This window comes from Miniopterus schreibersii (genome assembly GCF_964146895.1).
Source record: "Miniopterus schreibersii genome assembly, chromosome: 4".
Taxonomy (NCBI): Eukaryota; Metazoa; Chordata; class Mammalia; order Chiroptera; family Miniopteridae; genus Miniopterus; species Miniopterus schreibersii.
The window spans coordinates 73,176,463-73,200,957 of record NC_138105.1 but is presented as its reverse complement, the minus strand read 5'-3'; the positions used below and the strand labels follow the sequence as shown (position 1 = coordinate 73,200,957).

Sequence of the window (24,495 nt, the reverse complement as noted above, 5' to 3'; positions counted from 1 at the left end):
AGAGCTGAAAGGCAAAGCCCGTCCTGCCAGGATCTACATCACAGATCTCCTTTCCAGTCCATCCAAAACTGCTTTAAAACCCTATAATCCTCACACCAATTCTGACAAAGGGTAGTTATTTCCTACACACCAAGCAGTTCTCTGACACCAGCTGGGTGTCCTACAATTCAACTCAATTCTGATACTATCCACCTGGAGATAGTGTCAGATCCCACAGGTAAGGCTTCAGTTCCAAAAGACTGCCTCCCACATCCCCTTCAGATGCCAGTTGCATGTCCAAGTTGTAACCTGTGCTTCTGACCAAATGGGTATAAATCAGAGGTTCCCATGACCCTCTCTTTAGATTCTATTAATTTGCTAAAGCAGCTCACAGGACTCAGGAAACCAGTTTACTTACTAATCATCGGTTTACTGTAAAATGATACAACTCAGTAACAGCCAGATGGAAGAGATGCACAGGGCAAGGTACGGGGAAGGGGCAAGGAGCTTCCACGTCCTCTCTGCCACCCTCCCAGTACCGCCACGTGTTCACCAAATCAGAAGCCCTCCCTTTTTTGGGGGGGGGGGTTATGGAGGCTTCATTACACAGGTATGATTGTTTAAATCACAGGCTATAGGCTACTAAGTCAATCTCTAGCCTCTCTGCCCTTCCCGCAGGTCAGGGAGTGGGACTGAAAATTCCAACCCCCTAATCATATGGTTAGTTCTGAGAATTGGCCCCATCCTTAGGTACTTTCCAAAAGTTACCATTAACATAATAGAAGACACCTTTCTCACTCTCTCCACTTAGGAAAGTGTAAGAGTTTTAGGAGCTCTGTGCCACCCTCCCAAATATTTCTTACTATAAACCACAGTAGCACAGACCCTCATGAATAAATGTTTATGGATATATGTGTCTATACATGGCACAAGTATAAATGAAGAAAGATTTGAGGTGGTGATACAAGTCATCTGGAATGAGGATGGGAAGCTTTACCTTACATTTAGGAAGACAGCTCAGCAGAAGGTGGGAAGAATGACTGCAGAAACTGTGGAATGATCTAGAATGTTCAACGTGTACTCATAGGTATAAGGGCTCAGCAAACTTTTCCTGCAAAGGGCCAGGTGGTAAATATTTTCAGCTTTGTAGGCTGTATGGTGTCTGTCACAACTGCTCTGCTTTGCTGCTGTGGCCTGAAAGCAGCCACAGACTATTTATTATGTAAATAAGTGGGCATGGCTGTGGGCCAATAAAACTATTGAAACAGGTCAGACAATATGTGAGGGGTGTGTCTGTGTGCCAATAAAACTTTATTTATAGAAATAGGCAGATTTGCCCGGCCGCGCGTGGCTCAGCGGTTGAGCGTCGACCTAGGATCCAGGCGATCGGGGTTCGACTCTGGGTCAGGGCACATGCCCGGTTGAGGGCTTGATCAATGACTCTCTCATCATTGATGTTTCTATCTCTCTCTGTCCCTCTCCTTTCCTCTCTCTGAAATCAATAAAGATAAATAAAAAGAAAAAGAAAAAGAAATAGGCAGATTTAACCTGTGGGCTGTAATTTGTCAATTCCTGGTATATACAAAAAGAAATTAAACCTCAAATAAGAAAAAAGACACTAAAGACAAATGAAACATTATATAAAAAAAGCAGGGAAAAAGCACTCAGGCGGAACTAAAAGTGATAATAAAATGTACCACATTTTTTTTTTTTTGCTTGGCCGGCATGGCTCAGTGGATGAGCATCGACCTATGATCCAGGAGATCTGGGTTCGATTTCTGGTCAGGATACATGCCCAAGGTTTCGGGCTTGATCCCTAGTAGGGGGCGTGCAGGAGGCAGCTGATCAATGACTCTCTCATCATTGATGTTTCTATCTCTCTTTCTCCCTCTCCCTGAAATCAATAAAGAACTATTTAAAAAACAAAATAAAATAATAAAATGCGTCACATTTTTGCCCAAGTGCAGTGGTCCCCTGCAGCAAAAACCACCACAGCAGTCCTGGTTTGTTTCCTGTTGGGGAGATGCTTACAGAAGAGCAGTTCAACCAAGCCAACACCTGGCATCAGGCTCAGAAAGTCACCCCACGAGGACAAAGACGGAGGGGTGACAAAATTCCAGTGCAAAGAAATAAGTGCTTACGGCATTAAAAACCCCACTAAAAGTGCTTTCATTACGTTCACCTGCAAGAAACCCCACAGGGAGCGTGTGACTTTTTAGTTCTGGGGGTCCTCAAATCGGCCACTGCATTTTCGGGCACTGATGAGCAGCTCTTAAAATAATATTTTAAGAAGTTGCTCAGTTCTCCTGGAAGACCAAACTTGGATGGAAAAGATGATACTTGCACCCAAGTGTGCTTCATTGGCGATGGATGGCAAAGACCCTAGGATATTTCTGGTTGTGGGTGGGCAGTGACCATTCTCTTGGCTGTTGCTGGCCTGGGGGTGGGGGTAGGGAGTAGACCAACACCAGTCACCTCTTCCAGAAAGTGAATGAGAACATCAGCTGGAATCGCTCCCTGGCTCGCCAGCCTCCACGAGATGCAAGGGATGGCACTAAATACAGTTGGGTTGATGTATAACAATAGCAAGATGTTACCAAAAAAAATGAATCTGAAACTACTTAGGCATAGAACCTTGAACATCTGTTAAACTAAAATCAGTCTCTGCATGCAGTTGGCCTGAAACTTATTCTCAACTGGTATGATCTGCCCCTCTAGGGACACTTAGTGATATCTGGAGACATTTTTGGTTGTCACAACTGGGGAAGGAGGTGCCACTGGCACCTGATAGGTAGAGGCCAGGGCTGCTGCTCAATACCCTACAGCGCACAGGACACCTCACCCCAGAGAAAGGATCCATCGGAGCCTAGATGTTGGTGGCGTGGAAGCATGGCCTTTGTCACTGGGTGTTTCTGTCTGAGGCCTTAAGTTGACATGAGGCCTTATTCACCCTCCCGTTCTCTGTGATTTGCCTGTCTTTGTCCCCCTCCTGCCCGGGGGCTCTGGCCTTAGCACCTACATCCTTTGGGCTGCTCTGTCAACCTGAGGCCCCCCAAACATCCTGGGAAGGCCACATAAGGGACAGAAGCAGCCAGAGATCCCATCTCCCTCATGGGCTCTCAACAGCCCAGCGTTCAGGACACAGGGCATCTTCTCTTCCTGTCCCTGCTCCACCATATCTCCCTATACTATCCACTCTCCTGGGATCCCATCCTGGATCTCCCTCCCACACTGATGGGTGACCCTGATGTTTGTACTGCTGAACTTCCAGCCAACCACCCAGCCTCTAGGATGGCCCAGGCCAGCCAGAGCCTTGATCATGGGCCAGGGGGTGGGGAGACAACTTCTGAGAGCTCTAAAAAGCAGATGGGTGATTATCAGGGGCTGGGGGGAGAGGAAATGAGGAGTGGCTGCTAATGGGGTTTCCTTTTGGGGGTGATATAAATGTTCTAGAACTAGAGAGAGATGCTAGTTGAACAACATAGTAAATGTGCTAAAAAACAGTGAGCTGTTCACTAGATATTGGTGAACTGTATTTCAAAAGAGCTGTTAAATAAAAACCCTAATTGCAGAGGTACACTTCTCATTCCAGAACCTTCTATCTCTGTCATCCTGGCTGAGTGGCTTCGCCTGTGTGGTCCCAACACTGGGCAGTGGTTGGCCCTGTGGAGGGAAGATCATCTGGGTAGGTGTCTGTAAGGGCATAGGTCAAGGTGGATGATGACATGTGGTTCTGGGTGACCTGCCTAGGCTGGTGCCTTGGTGTTGACAGAAGATACTGGGAACAGACCCAGCAGCCCAGCAGGTGGAATGGGGCTGGGTACAGTCTGGGGTCATGTGAGACTGAGTCTGTGGGGCCTTAAGTGTGGGTTGATGCTTAGGACCAGGTTTACACAGATCCCAGTCCCAGGAGAGGCTCCTCTGGGGCCCCCACAGGCAGGTTAGAGGCAGCAGCAAGCTCCAGGGCCTCCTGGGTCCTATATCTCGCTTCCTCCGGTCACCAGTCTCCTGTGGGTATGCTGGGCAGTTTGGAGCATCACTGTGTCTCAGCTTCCTCTCTCTGTGTGGGCCAGGGCACAGTGGCTACACGAAGGCCCTGAACCCTGGCACAGAGTAGCCTCTGGCCACTTGGGAAAACAGCCTGACTAGCAAGGATCCTCATTTCATTTCTGCTTTCGAAATTAAAACCCTATGCTCATTTATGAATGCTGGTGGCATTTGTTATAGTTCAGGAAAGACAAAGAAAACCTGGGCCTTAGGCCCTCCGTCTTCAGCCTTGATGCTGAGGTCTGCGGCCAAGGAAGAGGCATATGCCCTGGGAGCATTTGTGGCCAGCCCAGTGGCCAATGCCATAGGCTGCTGCATCTGGAGGGGTGAGATTTCCTGAGGGCACCTGGGATGGGTGATGGACCCCAGTGCGCAGGAAGAACACCCCAGACTGCTCACTGACCTAGTGAGACTGCCGTCTCATCTTCACCTTCAGTGTTCCTGAACTTGGGCAAGTCCCACATACATGTCCTGTTTGGGAAGGGGGCTGGTTCAGAGGGCAGGCTGCAGCGTGCTAAGCACAGCCAAGTGACATTGTGTGAAACTGTGACAGTAGCAGTTAAGTGTAGCAGGCGACGAATCAGCTGATTGGAACCGGCTTTCCACAGTGCCCCCTTCCTGTTTTCTGGTCAGAATTGCACAGTGAGGCTGCAACCCGCGTCCGGGGAAGTGGGGGTGCAGGGAGGGGGAGGTGGCGCCTGGTGACACCCAAACCTCAAAACAACTCAACTTCTCCTTTCGTGGAGCTGTAAAAAGTCCCAGACACTGCCAGTGGTGCCGATCTTCAGCTGAGGTGAGGGAGGAGAGCCTTCACGAAGAGGCAGGGAGATACCATGAACTCAGGCTCGTGCTCTAGCTGGCTTCCAACCCTAGTCCAGCTGTGGCTGCCGGCAGTATGGCCTGGAGAACACAGGCTGGAGTGGGTTGATTTGCGTCCTCCCCCCCCAAATATGTCTAAGTCCTGATCCCTAGGACCTGTGAAAGGGTCCTTATTTGGACATAGGGTCTTTGCAGATATAATTAGCCTAAGTATCTAAAGGTGAGATCATCCTGGATTTAGAGTGAGCCCTAAATCCAATGACAGTGTCCTCATAAGAGAAAGGACATTAGAGACACAGAGACACATGGGGAGAAGGCCATATGGAGACACAGGAAGAGACTGGAGTGATGTGGCCACAAGCCAAGTAATGTCAAAGGGTTGCTGGAAGCTCCTAGAAGCTGGGAGAGAGGCCTGGGACCCATTCTTCTTCAGCCTCCAGAAGGAGCCAACCTGCCCAAACCTTGATTTTGGACTTCTGGTCCCCTGAACTGTGAGAATAAATTCCTGTTGTTTTAAGCCCTCTAGTTTGTAGTACTTTGTAATGGCAGCCCCAGGACACTTGCACACCAGTGCACCTCTCTGTGGCTCAGTCTCCTCATCTTTAAAACAAGCAGAGTTGTTGTGAGGGCTCAGAGAGATGAGAAATGCAAACTGTGACACCTGAAGCTTGACACTCAAGTGGGTTCGAAGGACGATAACAAATTATTCCTATTAGAAAGTGCCTATTGGCTTAGCTCAGGGTGGCTAGGGCTTACTTATGGACAAAATGGTTGGCACCTGAAAGAAAGTGACTGGGTTTCATGGAATCACAAGCTGTTCTCACCCAGGAGAAGATTCTGCCCCCAGGAGACACTTGGTGATGTCTGGGTACATTTTTAGTTGTCATAATTGAGGGGACGGGTTGCTATTAGCACTTGGTGGTTGGAGGCCAGGGCTGCTGCTCAACACCCTGCAGTGCACAGGATCCCCCCCCCCCCCCCCCCGAGAATGACCTGGCTCCAGACACCAGCAGTGCCTCGACTGGGAAGCCCAGCTCTAAATTAAAATAAACTTCTCCCTTTCCAAAAGGTGGCCCCAGGAAGCATGTTTATAGCCGTGATGTGGATTTGGCTCAAGCCGGTTTTGGAAGCGGGTGTGGACACCGCCCTCCAGCAGATCCTAACTGCTGGGGAAATTTGGCCTTGCCCACTCTTGCTGAGGCTCAAGGGAGGCAGCCAGGCGAGGTCAGAGGCATCTGACTCACAGGGTGCAGATGCCTGCCATGGAGAGTGACTAACAGCCCTCCAAGAATGGGACAGGATCCCTTGGGGCAACTGCAGGGGATGAGCAAGGAGGCCGAAGGGAGACACTGTGGGCCTCCAGGATGACTGCTAAGCCAGGGTGGCCCTCAGGGAAGAAGGCACCAGACACCGCCAGCTGTCACTCAGTGAGGGCTGTTGTGTGCTAACTTGTGTCCCCAAAAATCATGATCATGTCCTGATCCTCTAGAACCTGTAAACATAGCCTTATTTGGAATTGGGGTTGTTGCTGACGTAATTAGGATGAGGTCATCCTGAATTAGGGTGGGCCCTAAACCCAATGACTGGTGTCTTTACAAGAAAAGGCAATGTGACGACAGAGGCAGAGATCGGGGTGATGCAGCCACAAGCCAAGGAATGCCTGGAGCCACCAGAAGCTGGAAGAGACAAGGAAGGGTCCTACCCTAGAGTCTTTAGAAAAAGCGTGGCCCTGCCAATGCCTGGATTTCAGGCTTCTGGTCTTCAGAGCTGTGAGAAAGTAGTCAGCCCTCTGAATCTATGGGGTTTGCATCGGTGGATTCAACCAACAGAGGATCAAAAATATTAGGGGAAAAAATTCCAGAAAGTTCCAAAAGCAAAACCTAAATTTGCTAGGTACTGAGCACTATGCTGAATCCACGTGAATAAAGATAGATAGGCTGTAGCCTATGTAGCAAACATAGGTTATCTGCAATGACTTCCATTTTATATAAGGAACTTGAGCATCTGGGAGTTTCGGTATCCGTGGGGGTCCTAGAACCAGCTTCCTATGGATACTGAGGGACAACTGCAAACTCCTGTTGTTTGAAGCACCCTGTCTGTGGTACTTGGTTATAGCAGCCACAGGAAACTCATCCAGGTGCCCTGGATGGTCCTTAGCTAGAAAAGGAAACTATACCCTGATGCCAATCCTGTGTCATGTCATGTTGAGATCTCGGAGCTCAGTGTCCTCACCAAGCATGGGCACACCCACCAGTCTGCCAGGTTCCATGAGGAGTGAATGACCACTTGGCAAAATGCTCCACTTGATAAACATTGGGTCTGCCCTCACATTGACATTCTTAATTTCTAATGTCACTGACTGCCTGCAACATTTTATTCAGGTCTGTGGTGCCAGGCACCAATGCATTGGCCTAGAGCACCTGTCATGGCTCCTGATGCTTGCTGGGAGGACCGTCAGGCCATTGGCTTCATCACAGCTGAGTTTCAGAGCTGGGATGGAGCCAAATTCAACCTGGGACACCCTCCTTGGCTCCCATGTCACATAGAACCTTCCCTGTGGCCCACAAGGCAATGAATGATTTGCGTGTCACCTCTCTGCCCCCACTGCCTCCCACTCTGCCCCTCATTCACCCATTCCTGGGCCCTTGCCTTTCCCCCAACACACCAGGCATGGCCCAGCCTCCCAGCTTTTGCACTGGCCATGCCTCCTCCTGCATGGCTCACCCCTCTTTCCAGGCCCAACTCAGCATCACCTTCTCGCCTCCTGCCCCCTTAATCCTTCTTCCTTGGGCCTGCTGGCTATTCTTATTGGCTCCTAGCTCTGAAATGTAGCCGGTTATTTCTCTTCCTGCCCTCTTGTCATTTGCGTGACAGTTCTGCTCAGGCAGACCTTTGTGTCCATTGTGGCTACCACATAGCCCAGTGCCTAGAACGTGCCTGGCACATGGTAGACATGTGTGTGGAATATTTGTAGAATGAATGGGTGATCAGAATAGAGAAGGGAACGCACACGGGGTACACAGTATTAGAGAGAAAAGTGTCCATTTTGAAGCTGGGTTACTCAGTAGTTTTTAAAACATTTACACAAAAAGTGACAATCTTTACATTACATATATAGGAGAAGACAGAAACAGGCTACCCATAATGGCACCAGGCCATACAGCCCCAATGAATTTCTCACTGATAATCTCAGAGATCGTCAGGGCGAAAGAGGAACTGAAATATAAGCAGCAGGCGCAGCCTAGATGTGATTTCAGTGAATTTGCACAACAACCCTCCAAGGCAGCTGCCTTGGGCCCTCAGCTTGGGGGTAATGGCAAAAGCTGGAGGTCAACGCTCCGAGGTAGGCGAGACCCCCCATACCCCCAAGGAGAGGGGGCCTGGGTTCCTGTGGACAGACAGGTTATGGCACATCTAGATAATGAGGTGTTAATTGGCAAATGACATCTCAAGCCACAGAAAGACATGGAAGAATCTTACATGCACATCCCTGAAAGGAACTAATCTGAAAAAGGAAAAACAATGGAGACAGTCAAAAGATCAGTGGTTGCCAGGAATTTGGGGGAGAGAGGGATGAACAGGCAAAGCATGGGGGATTTTTAGGGCAGGGAAACTACTCTGTATGATATTGTAACAGTGGATATGTAACACTATATGTTTGTCCAAACCTATAGAATGTATAACACAGAGTAAACCTCAAAGTAAACTGTGGACTTTAGTTTATAATGTATCAATATTGGCTTATTAATTATAACAAATGTAACACATGATGAGGGAAAGTGTGGGGAATGAGGAGGATATAGGGAACTCTTGTATTATCTGCTCAATATTGCTATAAACCTAAAACTGCTCTAAGAAATACAATAATTTATATTGAATAAAATTAATTACTAAAGATTAAAATTACTTATATGTAATTATTTGCTGTAAAGTCTTATTAAAAAAAACAAAGTCCTAGATGCCAAACCCAGAGGTACAGACCTCTGGGCCCATACATTGCCCGCGCCCTCACCAGGTGACGACGGTTAAGCTATGTTCTAAAATGTGGATGCCTCTTGTCTTAAGATCCCAAGAGTGAGGAACAGTGTGTGATCATTTCTGCTGCCATGGCATCCAGAGGGCTTACCCACAGCAACACATCAATGGCTTTCATGGAGTTTGGTCATGGGATACTGGACAGAGGGTGGAGAGTGTTTTTTCCCCCACTGACTGTACAGCACGGCCAGGTGGCCCCCTCCCATTGCCTCACTGTCCCTTAACCCCCAGGCCTGCACTATGTCTTGCTGGCTTTCTTCCATGCCACAGCCTCACTGGAAACTCTCCATCATGAACTGCTCAGTTTGGACATGCCATCCTTTTCGTTCTGGGACCTGGAGTACAGACTCCTGCCTCTCAGACATCAACAGTGTATTAATCAGGCCTTTTTCTTTTCTATATTTTGATGTTTTGACATCTAGAGCCTAGCTGACCCTGGAGGGACTGCCCCTCCTGGGGTTAGCCAATTCCCAGAGAGGGCAAAGGACTTGCCTTTGAGACATCTTCCATATGCAAACCCACCCAGCCAGAGCTCACAATCCTACCGCCCCCTCTATCAGGCTTTCACACTCAGGGCCACTATCCACCTGCCCTGATCACCCCAGGGCCAGATACTAGACAACGTGGGCAGCCCCTATACCCAAGAGCCATGAAATTATTCAAACCAGCCAATCCTAAACCTGCTCACCCTGCCTCACCCACCCCTTCCCATGAAAACCACAACAGGGACTCTTTCCCATGATTTCACCTCACACCTGCTGTTCCTGACCAACCCTGGTGCCTCCTTGTGTGGCCCTGCACAGTGTGCTGAGCCTCTTATTTCTAGCAAAGCTCCTGTTTCTAGGGAACTGTGAGTATAACAAACTATCTTCTCTCAATAATAAAACCCACATGTTAAGGCCCCTTCTGATGACTGCCCTACTCACCTCTAGCACGGGGCCGGCGCCCAGGATGGTCCTCTCAACACCACTGGCATAGCCTTTCTGACTCAGGGCAGTGAGGCAGTGGATCAGGAAGTTGGTGGTCTGTGTCTTGCCTGAGCCGCTCTCGCCTGAGATCACAATGCACTGGTTGATGCGTTTCCGGAGCATGGCGTAGTAGGCCACGTCGGCCAGAGCGAACACGTGTGGCTCTAGCTTGCCCAGCTGCTGGTTCTCATACATCTTCACGTACTTGGGATTGTAGATGGGGAGGAACTTGAAAGGGTTGACAGCCACAAGGATGCTCCCCGCATATGTGTAGATCTTCTGCTGCAGAAAGCGGTGCTTGAGGTTCTTCAGGAGGTTGGCCTCAGTCAGCTCAGGGAGGTTGCACAGGTCATCAAAGTCCGCCTGCTGTCGCGGCAGGAGGCCGCGCTCCACTAGGCGCCGGGTGGCTGTGGCCTGGGCCACCAGCTGCATGTGTACGTACTTGATGGCCCCATCTGAGTCACGCTCTTGCAGCAGGAAGTAGTAACCATCTTCCTGCGGGTGCTCATCCTGTGCCCGTCGAGGCCACAGCAGCACGCGGTGCACAGGCGAGTCGTTGGCGTCCAGCACCCACTCCTCCCCGCCTGTCTCCTTGACCTCCACCAGCACATAACGCTTGGTTCCATCCAGCCGCAGGCTGGTGATAGCGTCCTGAATGACGTCGGACGTGGTGCTGTCCTTGGTGGCTGTCACACGGCATGAGGCCTGGCTCTCGCTGGTGGTCAGCTGCGGGTAGATGTGCAGGTGGTAGGCCGCCTGCCTCTGGCAGCCGGAGCTGCCTGCCTCGTTCACACTCATCCTGCCAGCCGCCTGGCTTCAGCATGCCTCCCGGGCTCAGGGCGCGTGACCTGGAGCTGAAAGGGAGGGGGTGGCACAGTCAGAGTGGTGGGGTAGTTGTGGTAGGGAACACTGACACCCACCCCAGACAAACCACTCCAGACCTGAGGCCCAAATACCCTACCCTTGACAGGGCTCTCCCAAAAAGCCAAAGGGTGGAAAGAGCATCAGTCTGTCCTTAAATGTGACCTCTGTGGCCCTTGCAGAGTGACAGCACAAGACCCCCTCCTCTCCAAGATCAAGCCCTTTCCCTGGAGTTTATTCCATCTCAGCCCTATCCCTCCCCACCCAGGGTCAGCCTCTCAACCTGCAAGTCCAATGGTCATGGCGACGTCTCAGCTAAGCCTTTGCCAGTCCACATCCTTCCTGGCTTCTCCTCTTGGACAAAATCTCCCCCGCCAGCTCCCCAAGATGAAGACTTGGCCGCACAGGCCTTGGTTACATCCCACAATATACCAGGGAGAGCAAGAACCTGCCCTGAAACTCAGGGACTCTGAAACAGCAAGTTACCCCAAACTCCAATGACCCCAAAACTCACTTGAGAAAACTGTTCAGAGTGTATTTGCTTCTAGAAACCACAAACCCAGTCTCCTGTAAAGAACATCAGATAGATGCCCAGTCAGTCCTCCTAAGACTGCTAAGGTCAGGAGCAACAGGGAAAGACAGAGGAGACATGATGACTAAATTCAACAGGGCTCCGGGACAGGGTCCCCGATCAGGGAGAGCATAGGAATGGAAGAACTAGTGACATCTGATAATGTCAGGAGGTTAGTTAATAGCAGTGTATCAATGTAAATTTCTTAGTTGTACAAATGTGCCTGATAATGTAAGATGGTCACAACAGGGAAGGGTAGAGAAGGGATACAGGGAACTCTCTGTACTGTCTTTGCAGCTTTTCTGTAAATCTATGATGACTTCAACAGAAAAAGTTTACTTTCAAAAAATGCATGTTTCTGAAGACATTTCAGGAAAGAAAAAATGCAGCCAGTGTTGGCAACAGCAAATGTGTCTTGGAGCAAGAGGCATAAATGTGTGTGGGTCAGATGCGGACTCACTGTGTGCCACCTAAGCGTGGCTGAGGATAGAAAGATGAGCCAGACCTTGGCTCAGAGCCCAGTGGGAGAAAATGCTATGCAAACAAATGTGAGAGAGTATAAACCACAAAGACGCACATGCACGAGCACACTCATATGAATATACCCATAGTTGTGCACACATGCAAGCACAGGACAAACATGAACACATGTGCGTGCAGTTTCATGTGAACACACCCACACTCATGCACTCAAAGAACACAGGTGCACATTCACATACACGGAAGCACACACACAAACATGGACACGTATGCACAGTACTTTCATATGAACACACACATACAAACATGCACAGAGCCAGGACTTCAGGCAGAGATGACCCCTCTGTGACTTGCACTCGTGGAGATATGGCTGATGTGAACCACAATTTCCGGTGTGCAAACTGGAGGAGGTGTGAACCAGCTCACAGGCTGGGGGCTTTGGGCTGTCTCACACCCAAGCTGCCTGGATGCAGGTGGTAGAGAGGTCACATGAATGAGCCTGCTTTTTCCTTCCAGCAGACGCCAACCTAAGCAAGCAGCCATCAGAGGCAAGTTACATGATCCTGCTCCTGCAGCCTTCACCACCTGCCCTGACAAGGGTCTGACAGAGGCCTGGATGGGCTGAGGGCCACGTAGCCACCTGCACTCAGGGCCACCCCACATCCTCCAGAGAAAGCTGATCATCAGGTGCTTTTGGAGCCCTGTTGTGAACAGAGGCCTGTAGGAGACACTTACAGCTCTGGGCCCCTTGGTGGGGTTAGCAGGAGACCCTGCACTCAAGAGAATGGAGATTGGGGGGAGCATTAAAGAACTAGTTGATGCATGCCCCACCCCAGGCCAGGAGGAAGTAGATAAGGCTAGCTTAAGGCAGTGGCTGATAGTCAGGGCTGCAGGAAGGGGGAAAGCCAAAGAAAAGGGGCAGGGCCAAAACCAGCTGGGGCCCCTTGTCCACCAAAGGGTCCACCTGACTGACCTGCTGCAGCTACCGCTCTAGACGTTGTCAGAGTCCACCCAGGCCCACCATGTCTGCATCCTAGAAAATTCTTCTGCCAGACCTGTCTGGGTGGCCCTTACCTGCTTAGCCCAGCCTCACCTGGCCCTTCTCCCCATAGACCCACACTCTCCTCCCAGAGGAGCCCTCTTTTCCCACTCTCCCAAGGCTTTTAGGGGGAGGACCCTCCCATCAAACAGCTCATGTGCATTAAAGCCAGAGACACTAAGGGTAGAGCCCACTAACCTCCTTGCTTCCATGCAGCCTAAAGCTAGCCTTTCCCAGTCCCACCTGCCCCTTGGTCCACTGTCTCCACCCACACCATGGAAACCACTGCCCCCTTCCCTCAGAAGGTGCCATCAAATTCCCATTAGTTAGCACCTCTGCCAGCAGACTCTCCCAGTCCTGCTTACTTGCTGTGCAGCCAGTGTCACCTGTATCTGCCCTAGTGCAGGGACCCCTCCTGCCCTGCACCCCCTCAGGGACTGTACTCACGCCCAAGGACACCTGCCTCACCTCCATCTCACCATAGCCACCTCTTTCTGCCCTGCCTGGAACATCCAAAAGGCTAGTTCCCTGTTCTTCCCATTGACCACATCATGTCTGCTGTCAACATGTCCCCAGAACTGCTGTCTTGTCTCATCAGCCGGCCAGGAGGTCCTCCCATGGAGCCCCTAGATGCATTGGTCTAAATGTGGGTGTCCCAGCACAAAGCTCCTTGGGGGCACCCCATGGTTGGCCCTCAGACCCCTGGTCGGCAGGCCCAATACAGCATTGCCACCCTTCCGTCTCCACAATGGCTGACTGGCACACTGTGGCCACTCCCAACCCAGACCAAGGCCAGGTTCATAGGCCAAACCTTGCAGGTCTCTCCAGCCCAACCACAGAGCTGCCCAGAGCCCCCTGACCCACAGGAGGATGTAAGGTTCTCCGGTGGATCAGACACCCATTCACCTACCCCCAGACCCTGCCCACCACTTCACACACCCAAGTCTCAGAAGGGGGTTGGCCCCACCCTGCTGCTTCCTTGCGGTGCCATTCTTGACCTCAGGTTGGAATGTCCCTCAAATCCCTCTGCTGGATCCCAGGCAACAATGCTCCTGGTACAAAATCTCAGGACGCACCCTCAGGCCCAGCATCCCTCATTCCACAGGTGGCATCATTTTACCTATAACATTCTGCTGATCAGATTCTCACTGGGCACAGAAGAGCGTCTTATTACTTACATTTCTTTGTCAGGCTGTATTTTTAAAAAATTATGCCTATTGAACAGCTGTTTTTCTGTTTTTGTAAGTTGTTCTTTACTGTTGCCCATTTTTTCCCACTGAAGCACACTATTGCTTTGGAGGAGCTTAATGTTTTGGAGGAGCTCTTTGTATAAGAAGGCTATTAACTCTGCCATGTCTGATGAAACTAATTCATATCAATTTACTTTTGCATATGGTGTTTTCTGAGAAAAATATTACATTTTCAGGCAGTCATATCTGTGGATAATTTTTTTTTTTTAATATATCTTTACTGGTTTCAGAGAGAGGAAAGGAGAAGGAGAGAGACAGAAACATCAATGAGGAGAGAGTCATTGATCAAGCCCGCAACTGGGCATGTGCCCTGACCAGGAATCGAACCCTGATCGCCTGGATCCTAGGCCGATGCTTAATCGCTGAGCCACGCCTGGCCGGGCTGTGGATAATTTTTTTTATATCTACTATCCATTTCTTTCCTAGATCTGATTTACACTGGACTACACCTTCCTCTCCATTCCCAGATTTATTATTTACATTTAAGCCTTTATCCATTTGGAAATCATTTTGAAAGGTGTATGAGTTCCTCAGAGCTGCCGTAACAAAATACTACAAACCGGGTAGCTTAAAATAACAAAAATGTATTGCCTCACAGTTCTTGAAAAGTCCAAAATCAAGACGTTGGCAGGGCTGGCTCCTTCTGGAGGTTCTGAGGGAGAATTCATCCCAGGCCTTTCTCCCAGCTTCTGATGGCTGCCACCAACACTTGGTGTTCCTTGGCTTGTATTTCACTCCCATCTCTTTCTCCAACCTTACATGGTGCACTTGTCTGTCTGTGTCCTTGCCTCTTCTCATAAAGACACCAACTGTTGGATTCAGTATGAGTTTATCTTGAGATCTTTAAATACATCTGCAAATGCCCTGCTGGGCGTGGTTCAGCGGTTGAGCATCGACCTAGGATCCAGGAGATCGAGGTTCGATTCCTGGTCAGGGCACATGCCCGGGTTGCAGGCTCGATCCCCAGTCGGGGGTGTGCAGGAGGCAGCTGATCAATGACTCTCTCATCATTGATGTTCCTATCTCTCTCTCTCCCTCTCCCTTCCTCTCTCTGAAATCAATGAAGACATATTTAAAAAAAAACAAAAAAAAACACATCTGCAAAGACCTTATTTTCAATCAAGGTCACATTCTGAGGTTCTGGGTGGACATGAATTTGGGGGATACTAATCAACCAAGTAAAGTGTGAGAGGTTAAATGGGGATCCAGATGATTTTCTCCAAAGAGTGAAGTAATTGTTTTAATGCCTTTTATTAAAGAATCCTTCTTCCTCTGACCAGGAGCCCCCTCTGTTTGATAAATATATGTAAGTTATTTGACACACATGGGTTTGCCTCTGGGCTGCTGATGCCTGCCTGGTGCCGTGCTGTTTTGATGATCACAGTTTCAGAGCTGTGATAATTCATTATTAATTAATGGTCAATATCTCCCTTGGAGGGGCTAAGCTGTTTTCTTTGGTTTCCAAGTATGTCTTCCTCATTGAGTCTTAACTGAGTCTGAGACCTGGAAATCAGTCACGCTGTGGCTTAAGGTCCTTGTCACAAGTGGATGTGAAACCTGTGCCTCAAGAATCCCTGGGCTGCGTTGGAATGAAAGGAAGTAGGTCTGAGACTGAGGAACTGGGGGTGGCAGGTCCTGGGAGTGGAGGGTGATGGTGGGGAGACACAGCTTCGTCAAGTGGCAATTGCAGGCTGCAGTCATGTGTCAGAGGCAGCCTGCAATTGCCACTGAAAACCTATGTGTCCATCCTTCATCTAAACCATGTCACCAAATATCCCAAAGTTAAAACGCCATTCTACCCTCCAATAATACAGACAATGTGCTACAGAAGAAGTACGCTCAATGTGAATAGAAGTAAAACATCCCCCTACAATAATGGAATCTGTCTCTCCAGGACTTGGGAGAACTATGCCCTTGTCACCAAATGAAAATCAAGCTGGCAGACTATAAAATTCCCACTGAGAGGACCAAAAGATGGAAATGAAATACTCATCAAAGGATGAAGAATAAACAAAAGGTGGTCCATCCACACAGTGGAATATTACTCAGCCATAAAAAGGAATGAAGCACTGATACATGCTGCAATATGGATGAACTTTGAAAACATGCTGAGTGAAAGAGGGCAGACACAAAAGGCCACATGGTGTATGATCCCATTTATATGACATGTCCAGAACAGGCAAATCCATAAAGACAGAAAGCAGATTAGCGGTTGTCGGGGTGGGGGAGGGGAAGGGGGAGTGACTGCTAATGGGGATGGGGTTTCCTTAAGGGGTGACGTAAATGTCTTGGAACTAGACAGAGGTGATGGTTGTACAACATTGTGAATGCACTAAGTGTTACTAATGGTGGATTTTATGTCATGTGCCTTTTACCACAATAAAAAATTCCCATTGTAAAACCTGAACTGTGAAAAATTAAGGCTTTGCAAATGCCACACTGATATACTTTCTGCCCTCTGAGAAGACATGAACCTCAATTCAGGGTCTTTCTCTCATGCTCTTAGAGAAAGGAGACACAGGAAAGAGGGGGAGGCAACCACAAATTCGGCCCCAGGGGTGGATGAGTGGACAAATGTGAATGAGCTCAAGCAAGGCCTGGCCAAGGCCTTATGCATGAAAAAGCAAAGTTCTGCCTATAGGTTTGGCGAGCAATTTGGAATTTACTGGAAAATAAGGCAGATGGGGCCTCCAGAAAGTGTAGTGTAGCTGCTTCGTTTATATAAGGCCATAATTTGCAGCCACATGTTTATCAGATGAAATCATTCTCAAGCTGAAAGGAGGAGGCTGGCATGATTGTAGAATCATGTAGGAGGCACCACTTATAACACAGAGCATTTCCACGTTCCCATGTGCACGTCCTTGAGCCCATTAGGTTTTTTAGGAAGAAATGATCATGTGAAGCCATTGGGAAGATGGATGCTCTGAGAAATAGCTACAAAATATGTGTGTTCTTGGTCAATGCTGGAGGACACTTAGGTTTCAAATTGGGGTAATGCAACAGGGCCACAGCCATGAGAGTGCCTGGAGCCCCTAAAGCTGGAAGAGGCAAGGAAGGGTCCCCCCTGGAGACTTTGGAGAGAGACATGGCCCTGCTGACACCTTGCTTTTGTGCCCCTGGCCTCCAGAACTGTGAGGGAATAAATTTTTATTGTTTAAGCCACTTGGTTTGGGTTACCAGCTTACAGCAGCTCCAGAACACAAATCCAGGTGCCCAGTACAGAGGGTACTGGATGCTCCAAGCACAGACTCCCTTGCATAATTGTTGACTATGTACCTTTCTTCCCTAAGACACAGCCCTCAGGCTTTCCAGTCTGGCCCAACCGGTCTGAGCCCTGGAGAAAGCCCCTCCCCCAGGCATGTCAGTTCATCTGCCCCCCGAGACCTGTCCTTCTCCCAGGGGTTTGTGGCTACATCCTTCAACCTGTCCTGTCAAGAAATGTTTCTCCAGTCCCTACCCTGGCCAGGCCAGTTGCACATAGGAGAGTGAGAATGTCAAGGTGTCTTGGCCTTCAGGCAACTTGACCACAAACCCACGAGCAGAGGCGTTTCTAACCCGGTGTGATGGTGTGCAAATACTAGGCGATGGCAGGAGACATTTTTGGTCCTCACCACAGTGGGGAGGGGAGGTGCTACTGGCATCTGGTGGGTGAAGACCAGGCACACTGCTCAACACCTTACAGTTCACAGTATGACCCCAATGCAGAGAACGATCCAGCCCCAGATATTAGAAGTGCTTTCGTGAGGACAACAATTGAGGAGGGCAGGGTGGTTACTTTGGACGAGGAAGCAGGGAAGCGCTTAGAATAAATAGTTGCTGAGGCCTGTGCAGTGAGAAGGGGCAGACAGGCGAGCGCTCGGGGATGGCGGCCCAGTGAGGGTGGTGAGCTCCAAGGGCAGGGGCAGCCTCAGAACAAGGGGACCAGTGTGGCCAGCAGAATGAGGCAGGAGGGGGAGGGGCCGGGGTTGAGGAGGTCAGATCCTATCCAGTAGGGCCTGGCGAATGTGGGATGTAGTTGAAATTTTCATGCAAGCTTGACAGGGAGCTCTGGCTGGTTGGGCACAGGGAGCACCAGGACACGAATGACAAAAGGACGAGGTCGGTCAGCCAGCCAGCATGTGGCAGCTGGACTATGAGGGAGGGGGGGAAATCCTTATTGGGTGGTTCCTACAGGAGGGGGGGACTGATGGTGGCTGAGTCAGGCACATGGGATGCAGGTGGATTCTGGATACAGGGGGACAGAGGGATGACAGGCCTTTGAGGCTGGGCTCTGGGTCTTTTCCAGATGAGTGCTGGGAGCATAAAGACATGGAAGGCCACCTGGGAAGAGGGTCTAGACGGGCAGAAGAGACCCCTTTGGGATTCCCCTCTCCAAATCACACAGTCTACCTGTTATGCTCAGGTGGAAAGCCACCTTGAGAACCTCCTGTGGACAGAGCTACAGTGACAACACACAAAAGCCCTTCTCTTGAAACCTCGACTCAGCAGCCCCTGGAGAATGAGGAAGCCCCACTCTGCTTTTAAGACAAATCCTCGAGGGCTCCAAGTGGGACTTGAGAGGGCTTTGGTGCCAGTCCAGTTGCTCAACATGGGTCAGCCGCTTTGGTCCACAGGAACCCCCCCCCCCACCCGGGACATGTCCCCATGGAACCCCTGATGCAGATCTATGGGACACTCTGCTTGGGGAGCGGGTCCTGCCTCAAAGGTCGCAATGTGGGATTTGGGCAACAACCACCATGGAGCTGTTAATCTCATGCTTGGAACTAAGTAGCTGCTCAACAACACTGGCTGTTTCTGAGCTCTTAGCAGATGAGATTTTTCACAAAAGCCATTGGTTGTCTCCCACCAAGAGCCTCTGTTCCGGTTTCTTCAATAACCCTCCTTGGACTTGATTTTAGAACATTCCCACCATCACAAAGAAACCCTGAACCCTTTAGCCATAGCCTCATCATCGTAACAAGACCCCCACATCCATCCCTGTTTTCCATTCCTGACTTTGCCCACCCCAGCAGCATGGGGTACTCTCTGCCCCAGAGTCACGCCCTCCCATCTGCTTGTGGCCCCTGGCCTTAGGGTCTTAACATGGGCAAGGCCGCCTCCTCTTGGCCATGAAGCACACCCCCTGCCCAGTTTCTGACACAAAGATCTGGTTCCACGTTCAGACCCAATGACATCTTCTATCACCCAGATGGCTAATGGTCCAGAGTTTTGACTGGTCAATAACATCTGATTACAGCCACCAAACGGCTCCCTTCCCAGCCTATCCATGAATTGTCCTGCAGGCAGAGAGTAAAGGTGATCCTGTAGGCTGGCCACAGGTTTGACAATACTCAGGACAGAGACCCTAGCATGGTCCGATTATAAACTTTGGCTGTTCCCTAGGGGGGCGTGCACATACACATGGCCCCCCAGGCCTGGCTCTAAATATGCCCCTTGTAGAATCTGAGATCCTTTCCTTCCTAAGCCGGATCCTCGCCTCTTTACAGTCACCTCAAGTGTAAGGAAGGACATGTCTGAGATCTGGAAATTTTCCTAACAGGGAGCTCCCAAAGTTGATGTGACCAACCAGTCCACCACCCCTAAAATGTTTACTTAAATGAACTCACTCTCTATTAATCCAACTATTTGTCCAAATCCCTTTACTAAATAAAAATAAAATTTGTCCCTTACCCAGTGTTTTGGGCTAAATTGTGTGTCTCCATCCCCTCCAATTCATTATGTTGAAGTCCAAAACCCCAACATCTCAGAATGTGACTATATTTGGAAACAGAGCCTTTATTGTTTATTTATTTATCCTCACCTGAAGATATGTTTTTTTAATACTTTTTTTTTTGAGAGAGAGAGAGAAAAGATGAGTTGGGGGGAAAGAGAGACAGAGAAAGAGAAAGAGAGAGAAACATCAATGAGAGAGACAATATTGATTGGTTGCCTCCCACATGTACCCCAACTGGGGCCAGGATTGAACCTGCAACCCATATATGTGCCCTTGACCAGGAATTGAACCTGAAACCCTTCGGTGCTCAGGCTGATGCTCTAACCACGGAGCCTCACCAGCCAGGTCTGGGGTACTTTTTTATGGCAGCTCCAGGGAACTTGTATACCCAGCAGTGACAATGCTGAAAGGCCCATTCTCGAGCACACAGCCCTGTGAAGCAAGGCAGAGCTGGGATATAAATGAATGAGTCAGACCAGGTCAGCTTATTCATCACTCTGACTAATGCACAGGCCAAATGCTTGAATCACTACTTTATTTATCATTGGGATCCGGCGAGGAAAAAAAGTCTTGACGAGGAAATGCGTAGAACCCAAACTCATCCCTGCGTTTCTGAGACGTGCCTAATCTCTGAGGCCCTTTCTGGGTCAAAATGAAAATTGGAGAGGTGAAGTGACAGAGCTCTGTGCAGTAGCCGGCAGGCAGCAGGCTGACTCTTCAGGGGCCTGGCAGTGCTCAGACAGAACCCTTTGTTCTGCGACTCCCTCCATCCAGGAGGAGGACAGAGAGAAGGGCCTGTCTTGCTCTGTGGGGAGGCCGAGCAGGGGCTGCCTGGCACAGTTGGTTGGGGACTTGGGGACATACAAAGGGCTGGTGGGTGGGGAGCGAGGGGAGGGGAGGAACAGCGCCCACAAAGGGTCAGAAGGCCCCAGAACGTGCATTTCCTCCCATGGAGGTACAGCAGCAATGTCACAGTCGGGGAACAAGCAGAGAAGCATGCACGAGGCACAAAAGTTAGACAGTTTGTCTAACATTTTTTTGTCTTGAAGATGGACTGGTGTCTAGAGCCAAGAGGGCAAACGTGAGAAGATAATGTGGCTTCAAGAGCCACCTTGATCCGGGATCACCTCCAAAGTAGCTCTTGAAAAGAGAATCAAATACCTCTAATCTCAGAAAAAAGCAACAATTTGTGCCAAGGCAAGGACGGTTCCTGCAGAAATCCAGGTCAGTGGTAAGACAAAGCAGGGCAAGACAATGGCATTGCTGTCTGGGCGAATGCAGACAGCCCCCACTCATCTCCTGTTCCTCCTCTGCTGTCCATTTTTGAGGAGTGTTGCCCAACTCCCCCTTGGTCCATTCCCACTGGTGCCTCCTTTTTATCGAGTCTCCAGATTAAGAACTGACTGGACGGCAGAATTCAGCTGCTGGCCTCTTTTCCCCACTCCTGCTCTTAGCAGCAGCTCATGAGGAGCTCAACTACACCAAAGATGCATCGAGGCAATGGTGAGCCTGGGGCAGGAGCCGGATTTTACTACAGAGCATAGGTTCTTCCTGGTGGTGATTCTGCCCCCAAGGACATATGTCTGGAGACATTTTTGGTTGTCACAATTTGAGGGGTGGGTGCTATTGGCATCTGGTTAAAGGAGGCCAGGGATGCTGCTCAACATTCTATAATACATGGGACCCACTCCCCCAACCCCCAGCAAAGAATGACCCAGTCCCAAATGTGAATGATGCTGCAGTTGAGTAACTCTGCTCTAGAGATTTGGTCCTCACCCATTTGAAGTTACTCATGATCCTCTGAGTTTCTAAAACACCTAAGGAGCCATCTCTGAAGTCATCACCCCTCTGAGTCTTAGTGCTCATACGGGGAAAATAGGAACCAGGACCTCACTGTTCTTGGTTGGCAGAATAAAAGAGTTGGGTATAAAAGTATCTATCACAGAAGCTACTCAATAAAGGGTAGAACTGCACAGGGATCTGCTTGTGCAAATCCCCCTCCCAGGCTTGGTTTCACACCTTTGTATCCTTTAAGGCTCGGCTTGAGCCCAACCATGTCTTCTGAGGAAACTTGCAGGAACCCCCAAACCCTGAAGCTTGCACTGGTTATCTCTCATTCTATTCCTATAACTTCTTGGGCTAGCTCTGTTGCTAAACTGTCTGCCCACTCAATTTCATTATTCCCATAGTGGGCAGCATGAGGGCTCATCTGAACCAGTCCCCAGCACAATCAGCCCTTGCTTAACTGAAAGCTAGGCCCACCTAAGACACGATTTCGAGGAGATGAGGAAAGGGAAGTAGCAAGTTAACAAGCCCCTGTTGGGGACAGAGAACAAATCCTGCAGCTGAACAAACAGGAGATTCTCATATCTCACCTGTTTCTTCAAGTCATAGGCCTGGACCTGAGGGAGGGTCTCACCCAGTATTTTCCAACCACAGGATGCAGCTAGAGCTTTGTCAACAAGTGTGATGTGCAAAAGCATTTTTGGCACTGCAAACTTTCCATTTGGAAAATAAATAAATAAATTTGGATATAAATTGTAGAATGGAAAGCTGAGCCAAACTGGGATCACTGCAGCGGGGAGGGGATCACTAGTTGGGGGGCTGCATAAAATCCAAGGGGGCTATGTGCTGGAGACACCAAGATTATCGAGAGGGGTTGGGTTTCAAAGTTGAGAAATGCTGATTGAGGCCAACTCAATCATTTTGCAGGTGAAGAAACAGACAAAGAGACTTGAAGGAGGTCAGAACCCCCAACACAGGACCCTCCAAGAGAGCCTACCTGACCATGCTCCTGGTACAAGGAAGAGAAAACAGCCAGGGCCATACCAGAAGATTCTGGTCCTGTTTATATGGGGGCTGTCCTGGCCAGGGCAAGCCCACGCTCAATGTCTGCAGAAGGCATAACTATGGGCTCTGATTGAGTGTCCCGGAGCCACCTTCCATAAGGGCCAGAACATTTTGGAAGTGAAGGGGGTAGCTATCTTTCTGTGGCCTTCTTTATATTCAAGCTATCCAGATTCATCTCCTGCATGAGCTATAAACCCAGGCTCCCTGGTCCTCTGGCAGACCCCAGATAAGGTTCCCCACAGTCAGGAAAGACGAGAGATTAATGCTGATCAAAACTGTCCTATGCAAGGCCCTTGCCTGAACTGGGCCCATCAGATGGTGAAACAACTTTCCAGCTGCCCTTGTCACCTCCCACTGCTCCTGGATGGCTTAAGAGCCTGGAGACTCCTAGACCAGAACACAGCTCAGCAAGGTAGGAGCTGGGACTCTGCAACTGTAAGGCAAAATGTCCCCACCAGCTACCACCTCAGACAAGAGTGCGGGAGAGGCTTTCCCTTTGAGACCCCTGGCCTACAAGCTCACAGGAGAGAAGCAGGGCACACTCGATACCTCTGGGGCTGAGCTCACAGCCGCTGGAGGACAGATTTCCTGTATGTCGTTTTACCCATTTAAGTCCAAGGATGCAACTCTGAGGAGGTGGTGACAGCCTAGCACACAAGGGTGCGTGCACATACACTCCCTCCCCTCTGAAACCCAGTTCCGGTCCCAAGGAGGGCCAAGGGCCTGCTTCCTTGCTCCCTGGGACCCCCAGGCTCTAGCCAGCCAGGTCTTAGCAAAAGAGTTGTGTGGTTTTCCAGTCTGGAGTCCCAGAATCCTGGCCCAGAGAGGGCTGGGACTCACTCAGGGTCACCCAGAGGCTGGAGGGTGAAATCAAGATGAATCAAGAAGTGCACCCCCCCACCCCAGTCTCCATGGGCTGCATCCCAACATCTGAATGGGTTCACTATAGTCCCTTCCTTCCTTCCCCTCCTCCTCTGGCCCTCAGTTCTTGCCAAGGCTTCTACCCTATTTTTGCCTCTTTCCACCCCCCATGTTCCCCTTTCCAATTCGGTGGCCCACCACAACAGTGGGTTCAGAACCTCTCTGCATTTATGAACACCCAACTGAGTCCCAAGTGCCTCAGGCACCATTCTTCCACCCCTTCAACCGTGGGCAGACGCCCTCAGGCTGTCCTGCACCCCTTCCCTCGATCGCACCCAGGCTGTCCCGCCCCCACAGGCCTTGCCCCTCTTCCCCAGCGTGGGCCTCTCAACACCGCCTCCTTGCCTCTGCCCCTCCCAGACTCGTTTCCTGCGACCCCTCAACTACCACTTAAGCCACGTCCTCTTCAGAGAAGCTGCTCACAGCCACAAGACCTACCACCACCCCCACTCGCCCGCAAACTCCCTTACAACGCCCATCCTACCAACTTTCTCCTGTTTCGTCCTGCTCGCACACCGCCCCCTGCAACCCCTCCGCGACCCCCAAACTCGTTCCCGCCCCCTCTACCCCGCCTTCACACACTCCCGTTACTCCTCAGCTCCGTCCCTTTACACTGCAGCCCGCCAAAGCGAGCTTCGAGATCGAGCCCCCCATCCGCGGTCGGAAGCACTCACCTGGACCTCGGCCGCCGCGCGCCGCCGGTCCCGGGCCGGGTCCCCGGCCAATCCGCCCGCTCGCCAGACGAGCCTTCGGCCGCTCTGCTCCGCTCCGCCCCGCCGCGCCCGCCACTCCCCTGCGCGCTCCCGCTCCCGCTTCCGGGTCCCGAAGGGGCGTGGCCGGGGCGTGACGCCAGCGCGCCACGGGGCGTGGCCGGGGCGTGACGCCAGCGCGCCACGGGGAGGGGCGCTCCAAACCCCGTCCCTACTGGGCGGCTCCCCCGCACACTCCCTCTTCCGGGGGGC

At 50.5% G+C, this 24,495-nt stretch overlaps 1 protein-coding gene across 13 annotated transcripts in view; it reads right to left on the bottom strand.

Moving 5' to 3' along the window:
- Nucleotides 1–24,317, bottom strand: part of MYO9B (myosin IXB) — a 78,298-nt gene extending 53,981 nt beyond the window's left edge. For 10 of the 13 annotated variants that reach the window (XM_081137033.1, XM_081137032.1, XM_081137043.1 and 7 more), the window contains exons 1-2: nucleotides 24,208–24,316; nucleotides 9,807–10,702 (exon numbers count right to left, since the gene is read on the bottom strand). In XM_081137033.1, coding sequence (XP_080993159.1) covers nucleotides 9,807–10,646 — 840 coding nt within the window. In that variant the 5' untranslated portion in view covers nucleotides 10,647–10,702; nucleotides 24,208–24,316. Of the gene's footprint in view, nucleotides 1–9,806; nucleotides 10,703–24,207 lie in introns of all 13 variants that reach the window. The other 3 variants (XM_081137035.1, XM_081137040.1, XM_081137036.1) reach the window with 1 other exon arrangement.
- Nucleotides 24,318–24,495: the final 178 nt, after the last annotated feature.